This window comes from Malaclemys terrapin, chromosome 2, assembly GCF_027887155.1.
Source record: "Malaclemys terrapin pileata isolate rMalTer1 chromosome 2, rMalTer1.hap1, whole genome shotgun sequence".
In the NCBI taxonomy this organism is placed as follows: Eukaryota; Metazoa; Chordata; order Testudines; family Emydidae; genus Malaclemys; species Malaclemys terrapin.
Genome location: NC_071506.1, coordinates 248,620,080 through 248,635,460, shown reverse-complemented (window position 1 = coordinate 248,635,460; position 15,381 = coordinate 248,620,080). Strand labels below are relative to the sequence as shown.

The 15,381-nt window shown below is 39.7% G+C and overlaps 1 protein-coding gene across 1 annotated transcript in view; it reads right to left on the bottom strand.

The window, feature by feature from the left end:
* Positions 1-15,381, bottom strand: part of MALRD1 (MAM and LDL receptor class A domain containing 1) — a 435,909-nt gene that overhangs the window by 365,635 nt on the left and 54,893 nt on the right. Inside the window, exons 12-13 of the mRNA XM_054017027.1 lie at positions 14,620-14,793; positions 10,711-10,831 (exon numbers count right to left, since the gene is read on the bottom strand). Coding sequence (XP_053873002.1) covers positions 10,711-10,831; positions 14,620-14,793 — 295 coding nt within the window. The remainder of the gene's footprint in view (positions 1-10,710; positions 10,832-14,619; positions 14,794-15,381) is intronic.

Here is a 15,381-nt window from a genome sequence, read left to right as displayed (position 1 = left end):
TCCAAAGTGCATAATTGATTTGAGATATTAACAAGGAAGCAAATACTTTCCCTGGGACCAACAAGATATCTCTATCGTAAACACAGGCAGAATAACCTCCTTCCTCCAGTCATCAGGGATGATATCAGTGCACTAGATGATCTGGAAGAGCCTATGCAGCCACGGTACAATAATACTCTCACCTGTCTTCAGCAATTCAGGGGGTAACATTACAGACCCCTTGTGATTTCCCAGACTTCAGCTTATGGACTATGATCCAGATCTCTTCTTGGCTGAAGGAAGATGGATCTTCTAGAGCCTCTGCCTCTTCTTCAAGTGGAAGATGGACTACAGACAATAGACAATTGTGGAGTATCTTGAAATGATCTTCCATTTGATGCAACTGATCCTGCAGACTCTGGAGGATGCTGTCATCCCAATTCTTTACTGGACAAGCTGGTCCCACCTTCCCCTGCAGCTGCAAAATTGATTTAAAGGTTGTGGAGACCGGGTCTGGCAGTCTTTAAAGACTCCAACTGTAGCTTCACTTTTTTCTTAGCTTCGACTGCAGTGAGCATCTCCTCACTGATTTATGGATGAAGTTTGAAGGGCTGAGGCTCCACCACTGAGCTGGCAATGGTCTTTGAAGTTGGAGGCACACTTTTGTTAGCAGAAGCTGATGGTCATGTCAAGTTCAGCATCTCTGGGCACTCATACAACCATAACTGTTGCCTGCCAATGATCGTGAATGAGGGCATAATCAATAGCAATCCTGGTGAGACCATCTGGGTTGTACCAGTTCTGCTTGTGAAACATAGGGTGATGGAAGAGCAAGTCATTGATCACCATGTCATAGGCACCCTCAAATTCCAGCAGTCACTGCCCTATTCTTCTGTCCATACCAAACTTCCTGAGCAAACTTGCACAGGTGTCATTACCCTTTCCTAAGTGCACATTAAAGTGACCCAGGATCACAATAACATCACTTCTCAGAGTTTTATTAAAGATTGACTGGAGTTTTTGGTTTAAAAATATCTGCAGCTGTGTTGTTGGACTAAATCCCCAAATATGAACTTCTCTCCAAGACTCTGAAATCAAAGTCTAGACTTTAGGAGGAAGGAAGAGACTAAAATACAAATACAAATCTTCACAAATTTTGGGGTATTCAGAGTTCAAATCTGGCCCATCACAGAGATAAATTGAGCTGCAAACTTTCATCCCAATCTACATTCTTGGTTCAGATGGTAGGATTTGGTTTGGATCCTTATATAGTTTCACAAGCTTTCTTTACACACTCTAAACTACTCAGTTCTCCTTTAACAACAGTTCATGCATCATAGGATGAGAGATGCTGCGGAACAGCTCCTCTTTAGGTTGTGAGGGGTTTTTGTTTTGTTTTTAAATAACCATCTTCAATGCAGTTTGTTGGGTTTCAAGAGCTACTACCCACAGTCCATGTATGTGGTCCTTGCGATTAAGAGGACTTCCATCCTGGATGAAGCACTGGGAATGCTTTGATACAGTAGGTGAATTAAACAAACAACAAAAGGGGAGGGTGAAAAGGGAGAACAACTAAGCACTCATTTATCACAAAATCGATTAAGAAACCAAACTGCATGAAGAGAAGGAATACTTTAATTACCTATACACCAATGCTAGAAGTCTGGGTAATAAACTAGAGGAGTTCTGAAATCTGGAGGGAAGATTCAAATGTTTGGGATATTAAACTCAACTTAAGCCTATTTAGGAAGACTCGAGTAGGCAAAAGAAGAAGGGATGTGGCATTCAATGTACAAATGGCATTACCTCTTTCTGAATCAGTCACAACTCCAAAAAAAAAAAAAAAAAAAAGGCCTTGAATGCTTCTGGATCAATGTCCTAATAGATAAAGCACAAGCTGGAATACTAGTTGGTGTCTGCCACAGACCACCCAATCACACTAGAGAACAGGATAAATGGCTCCTTAATCACCTACCTTTTATAATGTGTAGGGGAAAACGTCATTATTATCGGGGACTTCAACCTGAGTGACGAATGCTGAGGTCTTATGCCAGTACTAGACAGTTCTTGGAATTCCTAAAAATTATGGAGGATAATTTCCTAACTCAAAAAGTATTACATCCAACATGGCGGAATTCTATATTACACCTCATCATGACAGTGAAAGAGGAATTGATCACAGAACTAAAATTAGTGGTTGCTTAGGTACCAGTGATCATGACTCAGTCACATTTGTTAGATGGAAACAGAATAAAGTCATACACACATATGGAGCACTGAAAGGGCCATTTACACACATACACACACACGGTGCGCTAAAAGGGCCAATTTCACAAAGCTGAAAACAATCATGAGTCAAATCAGCTGGGACACAGAAGTTAAACAGAAAAATGTGAAAAATTGGGAACAGTTTAAGAAGATTTTATTAAATTCCCCCAAACACATAATCACACAGGAGGCCATATTGGTTAAAAATAATCTGTTTTATATGGGATGTGAAAAGAACTATAAATGATATATAAACAAACAAATGGGAAAAGGGGGAAACTAATAGCAATGAGGATAAATTAGAAGCAAAGAACGGTAGAAATTTGATAAGGGAACTGAAATACTGCAAGGAGAAATCTATGACAGAGTTAAGGACAGTAAGAAGTAGTTCAAATACATTAGGAACAAAAGGAATCCTAACAATAGTGTTGCTCCATTACTAGAAGAAAATGGTAGAATTGTCTATAATAGTAAATAAACAAATTATGGTAAATAATGATGAAGACAAAGATAGGTCTCTGATACAGAATGGTCTGGATCACTTGGTAAGCTGGGCACAAGCAAACAATATGCATTTCAATATGGCAAATGTAAAGTCATACATCTAGGAACAAAGACTACAGACCATACTTACAAGATCAAGGAATCTGACCCGGAAAGCAGTGACTCCTGAAAAGACTTGGGGAACATAGTGGATAATCAGCTCAACATAATTTCCCAGTGTGACACTATGGCAAAAAAGGCCTATGCAATCCTTCAATGCATAAACAGGAAAAGAGTGAGTAGGAATAGGGAGGTTATATTACCTCTATATTTGGCACTGATATGAGGTTACTGGAATAGGGTGTCCAGTTCTGGTGTTCACAGTTCAACTTGGATGATAATAAACTGAAGAGGGTTCAGAGAAGAGCCACAAGAATGATTGCATGTTTGGAAAATGTGCCTTATATAGAGAAAATCCAGTAGCAAAAATCTATTTAGCTTATCAAAAAGGGTAAGGTCTGACTTGATCACAGTCTATAAGTACCTACATGGAGAATAGAAATTTGGTAACAGAGGGAGGGCTCTTCAATCTAGCTGCAGAATATATAACAAGATCCAGTGGCTGGAAGCTGAAGCTGAACAGCTTTAGGCTAGAAATAAGGTACAATTTTTTTTTAACATTGAGGGCAATTAACCATTGGAACAATTTAGCAGTAGTTGTGGTGGATTCTCCATCACTGGAAATCTTTAAACAAAGATTGGATTTTCCCTCCCTAAAAGAAGCTCTAGTTCAAACAGGAATTAATTCAAGGAAGTTCTATGACCTGTGTTATGCAGGAGGTCAGAGTAAACAATCACAAAGGTTCCTCTGGCCTTGGAATCTATGAATCTATGTAAGAATGTTCTAGTTAATCACTGCCTGGAAATCCAGAAATTCAAACTCCCAAATAGATCTTTGAGTGAAAATTAACATAATGGTCTCTTTCTGTTTTTTTTTTTTTTGTTTTTTTTTTTTTTGCGAACATCTATCCACCTCCTACAATCTAGTGGGAGAGCAAGGTTTATTCCAGAACAAATGCTGAGTGACACACCAATGCTTTGAGTTTTACTACTGAAAACACTTCAATTTGCAGGGTGATTAAGAACAAGAACATAAGACCGGCCATACTGGGTCAGACCAAAGATCCATCCAGCCCAGTATCCTGTCTTCTGATAGTGGCCAATGCAGGTGACTCAGAGGGAACGAACAGAACAGGTAATCATCAAGTGATCCATTTTTTTAATGGAAGTAATTTACAGCATATTTATCTCCACAAATGAAACAAAAAAGGTCTCAGATATTTGAGCTTTTTCTAGTTACTCCTCATCATTTTATTCAATTCAAAACAACACAGAATAAGCGTAAGGAAAAATAGTATATTTGCTCCAGCCAGGTAAGTATTTCCCCCGGGTATCTCTCCTTCATCCCCTTTCATTAAAGTAATGGGATCCACCTGTTCTCCTTGCTGGTGTCCTGTGATAAACACAACTGCCTTCCCCTTCTCCCATAATTAAAGGAAGGAAGCAGATGCCTCTGGTTAACCCCTGCTGGTTGCTTCCTTTTTACCTCTATCTTTGAGAACATGGTCTTTAAAGAGAGAAAGTGTGTTTCTAGCCCAGTGCATTCATCGTTTGGAGCCCCAACCCTTGAATACAACTTGTTACAAACCATTTCAAAATTGAGAGCAATTGCTTTATTCAAGAGAGGTCCAATCACTAGAATTGTAGGGATGTTGCAGGACTAAAGGTTACTGAGGACGGGGGATGGGGGTAGGGAGAAGACTCCACTGTACTTGTCCTCATTTCAGCTGTCTGTTGGCACTACTTTGCAGTGTTGTAGCTGCATTGGTCCCAGGATCATTTTCATGAGCACTGACTATGAAATTCCCTCTCCAAAACTGATAATTAACAAGTAGGATCTTTGAGTCCTATTTGCAACTGTGGCAAAATGTTACATTGTAGCTCTGATCATATTCAGTAACACATGATACTATATGGAGTAAGAGAATACTACAAGCTTCTTTTTAAATAATACAATGTTGATACTATATTTGCACTGGTCTTTTACTTAATTATCAAAAAATAATCATGCTATATTTTCCAATAATCTTTTACTAAGTATTGCTTATAGTACCTGTGATGAAGTGATAATTTTCTGTAATATTTTATTAATCCTATGTGTGCCTCATGGCTATCCAGTGGGGGCAGGGGGAGGACTGTTTGCTCTCAGGGCAGGCTGAGAGACATAGGTATGAATGTCGCCTAGCTGTCTGAGCCTGAATGGGTCATTAAAAAAAACTGGCTGAGGCTGACCCTATAGAATCCAAGAAGACAATGACAAATCCAATCACCTGGGAGAGGGATAGCTCAGTGGTTTGAGCATTGGCCTGCTAAACCCAGGATTGTGAGTTCAATCCTTGAGGGGGCCACTTAGGAATCTGGGGCAAAATCAGTACTTGGTCCTGCTAGTGAAGGCAGGGGGCTGGACGCAATGACTTTTCGGGGTCCTTCCAGCTCTATGAGATAGGTATATCTCACCCAGGCATTGACACCCAACAACTTATGACCTAGAGGGAGATGGATTTCCTCACCTCTCAGCAGAGAAGCTGAGCAAAATCCACCATCTTGAGAATAAAGAACTGGGAAGATGTGGGGTGGGGCACAATAGTTGGCTTCTGGAAGTAGCTGGGAGCTCTCACCTGGGAACTGACTAAGAAGGTCAAACTGAGAGACAGACAGAGCCTGAACATGGAGTTCACTACAGCTTGGCTGGGCTCTGGGCTAACCAGAATGGAGTTGAGCTATGCTTTACCCTACATTTTTCTGTGCTAACCTAAGGACTTTTTATGCTATACTAGAGTTGACTAATAAACCCTACTGTTTTGACAATGCTATCTGAGTGTCTCTGCAAATATTTGGTGAAGTGCATTAATTCCTGAAGAGTGTACTAGTCTCTACCAGGAGTCTCTCTCAGTTGGACTCACTGAACAGAGCTCATGGTGTGAAGCAGAAGTGCTGAAACCCCAGAAGTTCAGTCTTTAGGAGGCAGTGAGGCTGCATAGCCTACCCTGAAGGAAGACTGAGTTCCCTTGGGACTTTGGCACACAGAAGAGGTTCTTTCAAGCAAAGCTGAGGGCATAGCACTGATCCTATGGATCTGTGACAGTATCTCCTTTGGAAAAATCAGCAAATGCATGGTAACTTGGCATAATGATCATGGCTCATGGGCTTTTATAACAACATGGTCAGTAACTAAGTTAACAGTAAGGGTCTAATTTTGAAAGGTGACATATGCAACCATGATTGCTTGTGCAAACTGAGTAACTGCCTCTGTACATGCTTCTAAACGGCCAGGTCTATGCATAAATATTAGATTTACAAATCCAATTGTAGCACTTGTATGTGAAAATTAGACATGTGCAACTGTGTGCGCTCATCTTTGAAAAATCAGGCCTTGACTACTATGGTCATAATTTTCTCAGCCCAGCATAAAAATGTATCTAGTACTTTCCATTATAGGTGTTGTAAAATAAAACACTCTTTTAAACAGTTCCATTCTGCTGATAAGTCAGTGTACAGCTTTTTTGTTTTAAATTTTAACAGGGCAGCTGTACAAAGAGTACAAACAGACATCAATACAGACTCAGATTGAAAGCACTGCATCTCTGGAGCTTTTACTCTTGATTAAATAACACCATTCATGAAGTAATGGAAATCTGGCCAAAAGACTCCCAGTGAGTATGTATATATGTCCTTACAGCATGAGTTACTAGTCAATATGTTTTCACTTACAGCATTTGGCTTCATCATCCCCATTTGAGCAATCAGGTGTGAAATCACAAAACTTGTCAGATGAAATACAGGCTCCATCTTCACAGGGTAAATAACCCCGTGGACAATAAAGGGATGAAGATTCAGTGGTTGTAAAGTTTGCTTCCCCTTTAAAAAAAAAAGAAAAAAAGAGACGTTCATTTACATATATAATAGTGCACGCAGATGGAATCAGTTATATATAAAGTGACTTTTTCACACCATCTTTGGTGAACTAGAAATCCAGTTAATGTTATTCTCCTTTCTAGATGACAGCAGCCTTCTACTTGTGTATTATTATTTTCCATGACATCCCTAAGTGTGTTGGGTGCACCATAGTGCTGATAAATTATGTACTTGCCTAGAAAAGCTTAGAATCTAAAGACAGGATTTTCAAAAGCACTGATGTGCAGAGGCCTATACTCTAAGGCAGGGGTCAGCAACCTTTCAGAAGTGGTGTGCCGAGTCTTCATTTATTCACTCTAATTTAAGGTTTCGCGTGCCAGTAATACATTTTAACATTTTTAAAAGGTCTTTTTCTATAAGTCTATAAAAGTTTAAAAGGTCTTTTTCTATAAGTCAAGAAGCTTCCTTTAAAATTAAATTAAAATGTAGAGCCCCGCCAGACTGGTGGCCAGGACCCCGGCAGCGTGAGTGCCACTGAAAATCACCCATGCCATAGGTTGCCTACGCCTGCTCTAAGGCTTGGTCTACACTACATATTTACTTTGGTTTAACTACATTGCTCAGAGTGTGAAAAATCCACACCCCTCAGCGATGTAGTTATAGCGACCTTAACCCGCTGTGTAGACAGCGCTATGGCGATGGGAGAGCTTCTCTCACTGACCAAGCTACCACCTCTCAAGGAGGTGGAGTTATTAAGCTGATGGGAGAACGCCCATCGGCATAGAGCAGTGGTTGGCAACCTGCAGCCTGTGGCCCGCACGCGGCCCATCAGGGTAATCCACTGGTGGGCCACGAGAGTTTGTTTACATTGACCATCCTCAGTCACGGCTGCCCGCAGCTCCCAGTGGCTGTGGTTTGCCGTTCCTAGCCAATGGGATCTGCGCAGCATGGACCGCAGGGACGTGCTGGCTGCCGCTTCACGCAGCTCCCATTGGCCGGGAACAGCGAACCACTGGGAACTACGGGCGTCCATGTCTCTGGATGGTCAATGTAAATAAACTGTCTCGCAGCCTGCCAGCAGATTACCCTCATGGGCCGCAGGTTGCCCCCCACTGGCATAGAGCGTCCTCAACAGACATGCAAGAGCAGCGCAGCTGAATTGGTGCAGCTGTGCCAATGTAAATTTGTAGTATAGACCTACCCTAAGTTGTCCAAGATAGCAGGAATCATGGTGCTAAGCTAGAAAATCAATGGGCTGAAAGGAGCAAGCTTCACAGTCATGACTGCCTCCCCCACAACCTCTTGGGACCCTGCAATCCATTGGGGTACCACTGGGCTTTTATCACCCTGATCCCGAGAGATGTCCTGACCAGACCAGGGCAGAGATAGGGACCCAGATGACATCACCAGCTTCAACTAAATCCTGAACAACTCCTAGAATGAGAAACTTATGTTTGTGCTCTCACCACTTCCTTTCATGTGTTATTTTTCTTGCCACCACCTTATTTCTTCTCTTTCCTATCTCCCCCTTCTGTTTAATAGGAGTCTAGCTTAGCCAGCCAATACTGTCTCTTTGCAACAATGCGGTGAGCCTATGATCAAAGAGGCAACAAAAAGCCACACCCTAAACAGCCCAATGCTGGTACAAGGTTGCAAGCGAGAGTCAGCACAAGATGTAAGGCCTCACAGGTCTAGAACCTTGGCTGGCAGAGCTGCCAGGCTCTATGCTGCCAGCCAGAGGTAGCTATAACCAGATCGTTCTCCACTGCCCACGACCTTCTGTGGACACAGACCATGGAAAGTCCTACCAGAAGGCATCTGATAGGGAGCAGTCTCATGGCTCCCTGCCCTATATAAGCCTAAGGGGCATTCCAGGAAATATCCAGTAAGTGTCCAATGTGGATCTCCTGTAGCTGCCCTGATCATTTGTTTCTCCTGGCTTCGACCTCAGCTTGATTTGAACTTTGTCTCCTGACTCAGACTCCGAAACCTGACTTGGACTCTGACCCTTGATATTAATGCTGGCCTGGACCCTGATTATCTTTACTTCCAGCCTCAGGTTTGCCCCTGCTCTTAGCCTTGGTCCTGACTGCCCTCGTCAAGCTCCTGTCACAAGAGACAGAAGCTGAACTTTCTATCTCTGCTGTCCTCTTGTGCATGTTTATCTTGTTTTGTCTCCAAGTAAGTGGGATTGGACTCTAACAACAACAACAACTCCAGACCATCTCAACTAGCTTCTCTTGTTTCAAAAAGACAGTTAATACCACCGAAGACTGTAAAAGCTCAACAATTAAAGAGAATAAATAATATTGTTAAAACGGACGCCTTATTTGATATTTTACATTTCAAATGTTTTAATTGCTTTTCCTTTTCTCTATCTTTAATAAATGGTTAAAGATTTTTAATGTTGATTGTTGCCATTAGACTAAGCAGGCCAAAGTCTCTGGACTGAAGAGCTCAAACCATATTTAATTGTTTAGTGTTGTACAGTGACATGGCTATATTAACATCTTTGACCCTCTGGGCCCATATATTCCATCAAAATTAACACAACAGCATCTAAAGGAGTTAGATGACCAACTCCTATTGAAAGTCAACCATTTTAGAGTGAACATCCTATGCATAGGACATCTTTATCATGGATACTTCAACAGCATATGGCTTTCACCTCTACCAATCAAGGGCAAATCTTGCATTAATGTTTTGTGCCTAGCAACTGTGCCCCTTCACTATGATCATAATGTTTCCTGTTTATTATATAAGGAAATTCCCAGAAGCCAGATGTTCTGTGTTACAGGGTTAGCAAGGTATTTGTTAGAAGAGAGTCAAGAACAGATTTCAATGTAAATGATACCCAAAATGTGCTAACTTTATTTCAGCCAAAGTGTTAAAAAAAAAAAAAAAAAAAAAAAAAAAAAAAGACATACTTTTTCTTTTTCAGTTTGTGAATGAATTTGGTGGCATACCAGTCCAAGAAGTCTGGTTAGAACTTTGCTGGAAGTATGCCCTTCTTAAAAAGTAAATATCTAAAAAATGACACTACTATGTGATTAATATAAGGGTAGTGATTCTGTTTTTAAAGAAACCTTTATAAAAAGGAACTCTCTTCTACTAATTCCTAAATGCCTTAATACAGTAGAATATATGGGGGAGCAGGGAAGGCATCTGAAAACCAAAAGGTCCACATTCCCACAATGTCATACATTTTCCAGAAAAGGATTGAAGACATTCAGGTTTCTGTGTTACACTCCTACCGTCAGTAACTTCCCTAGAGACTGTCTATGCCCATGCTACCTTGTAACACTATTCTATTTAACAAATATATTCATCAGTGTTGAAAAGTACCGAGATGTATACGTTTATGATGCAGATGGAGTTTTGTCATAAAAGTCACACTTTGTTTCCATCCAACTGCAATTTATATCACTGTGATTCTAATGGAAACTAACTCTAGCAAGTCATGTTAGACATAAGATGATAGGCTTCACTACAGAATATGCACGGTCACAAATAGACCTATGTTTTGCTTTATTTTCCACCTAACACCCTTATAAAAAGTGATCAGATCACTCCCACAAACACTTTAATGGCTTTTTATGCAAGGGGTTTGTTTTATAGTATAGCTGGGGCGTGGGTACAACATAATGTCTATTTACTTGCTTTTAGTCCGTGTCTGTGTAACCATACAGCTGAAAGCTACTTCTGTAGCATCCTTTTTCACACTCATTGACTTTAACAAGGCCACATTACTCTGAAGTATGAATTTTATGATTTGCACGTCTGTAATGTCTAATTCAAATTATTCTGGAATTCGTTGTCAATAAAAGGCTAAAGATATCTGACAATTTCATTGTTTAATTCTTTTGAAAAACACAAAATGACATTAACTAGAAGTATATTTTTTGTGAAAGAGCAACAAAGCATAGAAAAGAAAGCTACCTTGACACCATACTTTATCCTTCAAGCCTATTTTTTTAAAAATTTGCTTGCTTTAATTTAACTTGCCTTTGCTTTCTTGGCTGGTATCTGAAAGTGATTTATATGCAATACCACATTCCATTGTTATACTGATGTCATCTATAGCAACAGTGTCATTCTCTGATAGAACAGTGGCTTGTAAAATGATCTATAATGACAAAGAAATAAATAACCTTATTAAAGTTGACATTACAAAAGGAAATATCATTTCTTTATAATGCCCGGTATCTGTATGGAGAGTAAATACCATCTACAACCATCACAGTTTTGAAGAATGTCATTAACCAGTGAAACATATGGTTGAGATTAGCATGGTAAGATTCAAGTCAGAAACTTACAACTAAACTCTCAAAGACATAACTACCTTTACAGAAAGTTATGGAACCTAAACAACCTTGTTTCAACCCTAAGCAATAATAATCATCACTTCCTGAATGTACTGTCTTCCTTGTGGAACCATTAAGTTATATGCCTTTTTAAATGAGCTATTCAGGGTAACCAAATGTGGTGGTTTACAACTCAATTTAATTGAGACATGAGTTCGTTTATACCATGTCTGCTAAGGTCAATAAAACATTTCCATATAAGAAATACATACAGAGTAATGTGTGCATAAAGATACTTTTAAACACACAATGCCCCAAACTCCCTGTCAGCCATGGTAAAAAAAGAAAAACATATTTCATACTTGAAAGTCACTGGAGAGCTATATTGATTCACTTAACTACACCCTCTCATCAGGATATCACAGATGTAAAACATAGTTTTTGTTTCTTAGCCTTATTTTAAAAAGTTTTCTTGATGATAAAATCATGGGGAGGGGATGACTGGCACATTTATGAAACAAGACATGTTCACACGACCATCCAGCCATGAAATGCCTTAGGAAAACTTTTCAGAGCACCCCAGACTAATTGCCTGATCCAAAATAAAGGCAAACAGTTTCCAAGGGGCCATTCCATCTGGCAGGAATCACTCTTGCCACACCCCTTCACAGTTAAGAGTGGTGTAGGAGCTACTATGGCAGTGCTATATAACCCAAGGATCCACCCACATTCAGGAGGAATTTTCATATGGCCAGATCCACCAGGTTAATGGCAACTTCATGCTGGTGGAGTGATGCAAATCTACGAAAAGATCTGCCCCTACATCTTCCAGAAGGCAAATTCTGTGCTAAAAGACATACGGGACTTGTGATGGAGTGTGATTATGTCCCACCATGTGCTTGAAGGGAGACTGCCTTGTTCCACTCTTGTAGTCAGAACTGACTGCCCATAGTTGATGTGTCAGTGCTCTGGGGGTGTTTTACCCTCAGCCTGGCCCTTTGTACCTATTGGTGGAAATCGCTACATGTCAATCTCTGACCATATCCAGAAAGGAGAGTATTCAGCTGAGGAATCCATGTTTTCTAAACTGACGTAGCATTGGAATTTCAGGAAGCACCAATGGAGGTTTGCTGTGGATCCTACCTCAGGATTTGATAGCATAAGGCAGCACTGTAGAGCATTTGATACACCATCCCTAAAAGCCATACTTCTGTAATGTATGTTGGGCCCAGAGTTTGACTGGCACAGCGATGTGATTTCTAGTACCATACTGTACTCTTAGGAATGGGCATAATATTTCTAGGAGAGCTGACTACTTTAGATACACTAAGTGGGGTAAATAAAAATTTTAGAGATCTCCTATATAAGTCAGTTTGATCAAGTATTCTATATGTGACCTATCTATATCTCTGTTCCATAAGTTACTTTGATTTTACTAGAATATTTGTCAAAATCAGGTAGGTTCCAAAACAGGATCTCTTTTCAGTTTGGGGTCATTACATCATTTTCCAAAGACTCATTGCAGGAAGTGATTCTAATGTTATTCAGCAATAGTATCATTGAATGGCCTCTTTTCAGAAAGTAAAAGAGGCAAGAATTTCCATGTCAATATGGAATGAAGCATGTGAAATTATTACAGATTTTTTCTAACAATATTAATGAGATGTCTAAGGATAAAAACAAAACCTATAAATGTGAAGACAATTAATTCTAATATAAGAAAATTACTGACACACTAAAGAAGTGTGCAATATATAATTGCTGGTTTGGGAATGCTTAATGCTATTTCTTTTGTCCTCTTGGTACTGATCTGATAAAATAAGCACATTGTTAACCTCTAATGATGTTCAAACAGCATCCTGCACAGCAGAAATTGGGTTGATTAAATTCCTCGATTCTGCTGAAGTGTCAACAGTTTGCGTCACCCATCATGGAAAAGAATTCCATGAGGGAAACGTAATGTATTTTCCATATTACGATGCCACATGAAGGATTATATTTAATGCGGGAGCTAATGACCAATTTGCAGAATCAACACTGAGGATGTATCCTATGGGTGAGAATGGATGAAACATTAATTTTGTAGTGGCCTAGAGATCTGACCCTGGTTCCATTAAAATAGAAAAAAACCCTGTAAGCCAGGTTCTCAAATTGTGCTCTATGGACTACAAGTGCTCTATGGACTACAAGTGCACCATGGAGCACTTGATGATCCTATGCTGTTGACTCTCCTCCTCATTTGCACATGCTAAACAGCATCAAATAAAGTAACAGATGCAAACACTTTCCCTGTACTACTTTTCTATTTTTATTATAGTAGCCACAGGCACATTATCAATTATGACTGGGAGGTGAAGTGGTCCAAGTGACCTGAAATGAGAGGAAAGTTGCTCAACAACTAATCAATTGTGATATCTCTGCAGAAATCTCCTTATGGAAAAGTTTGAGGACCCTGGCTGTAATCCATAGTTTGACAGTTTTTATTATGAAGGTGGCATACAAAATGTAAAGATCAAAACAGGAAGATTGCTTTGTTAAATGCTTTACGTTTTAGTTGGTGAGTGATTCAACAGTTGTTTTCTACACCTAGTTAAATGCAGGTATGAGAAAGTCAAACTAAACCCTGTGGCGGGAGATCAATGCTGCAAGTATTGATTGTTACTGACTGAAATGTCCAGGACCCTGCATTCACCCTCCCTGTAGCCATCATCATTAGCTGCTAATTTTTTAGTATAATCATCGAATTATAGAAATATAGGGCTGGAAGGGACCTTGAGAAGTCATCAGCTCCAGCCCCATGTGATGAGGTAGCAACAAGTAAAACTAGACCTTCCTAACAGGTCTTTGTCCAACCAGTTCTTGAAAACTTCCGATGATGGGGATTCCACAATGTCCCTTGGAAGCCTATTCCAGAGCTTAACTACCCTTATAATTAGAAAGTATTTCCTAATGTCGAACCTAAATCTACCTTGCTGCATATTTAGCCCATTACTTCTTGTCCTTCCTTTAGTGGACATAGAAAACAATTGATCACCATCTTCTTTATAACAGCCCTTTACATATTTGAAGACCTATCAAATCCTGCCCCCCGTCTTCTTTTCTCAAGACTAAACAAGCCCATTTTTTTCACCTCATAAAACAGATTTTCTCAACCTTTTACCATGTTTTTGTCTCCTCTGGACTGTCTCCAATTTGTCCACATCTTTCCTAAAGTGTGGCACTCAGAATTGGACTCAGTACTCCAGCTGAGGCCTCACAAATACAGTACTGAGTAGAGCAAGACAATTACCTCCCAGGTCTTGCTTACAACAGTACTATTAGAACACCCCAGAATGATATACGCCTTTTCCACAACTGTATCACAAATACTCATCCCAATTTTTTTAATATACTGCACATGACATTTTCATCATAAATGTGTGATTTTAATGCATAAACTTCTGAAACATTGACATTCCCCTTTTATTTCCACATCCATACAAAACGCTTAAAGGAATTCTTTATAAAAGTGTAAGCAAAGATTATTTTAAATTATGAGAATAAATTAATTCTAAAAGCCACATTGGAATAACTATTTGTACACAAAATAAATATAATTGCCAATACATACCTGGAAAGGTGATGACATTTCCTCAGGTTTGCTTTCTATAAGAATATTTGCTTTAGTCCACTGCCTCTTGGACAAACCGGTCATGTCACCTAGATTTTGCAAATCCTCACTAAGGACGGTTCTCTTAAAGACAGAGAGCTGGGAATCCTGAGATAACTGATACCAAAATATTATCTGTTGAAAGAAATATTTATTAAATGTGTTGGACAGCTTGCCAACATACAGCAATTTCAATATAGATTTACATCATTATAATATAAACTAGCTTTGCATATGCAGTATCACTGTATTGTGTACACACCCACAGGTCTAAATCCAGCAGGCATACAGGAAACACACTTTGAACATGTAGGATCCGAAAGGACGGCAATTTGTGTCAAAAAGGTAAAGCCATTACAAATATGTAACTATGATTTTTAAAATGTATTTCTATCATAACCTATGGACATCTATCTATGATTTCCCTTACCTCACTGGGGGGCTCTCATCAGGGAGCTCCACCAAGAATAATTATTGTTTGGAAAACTGTACCCTGAGACATGGGTGAAATACCTGAAAAGACTGGCAGACTAAGCCAGGCTTAAGGAAAGTCAGAGAATGATGTAAAACCATGAAATACCACATGCATCCCCAGTCTTCATCTGATCCTCAGTTTTTAGGAACAATCCCATAAACCTTCCAGGGGCTGAAAATTATGGGAGAGGATTTTTTTTATTATTTTTAAAATTATCCTGCTGGTCCTCTGAAATGCAAGTGCAGGGT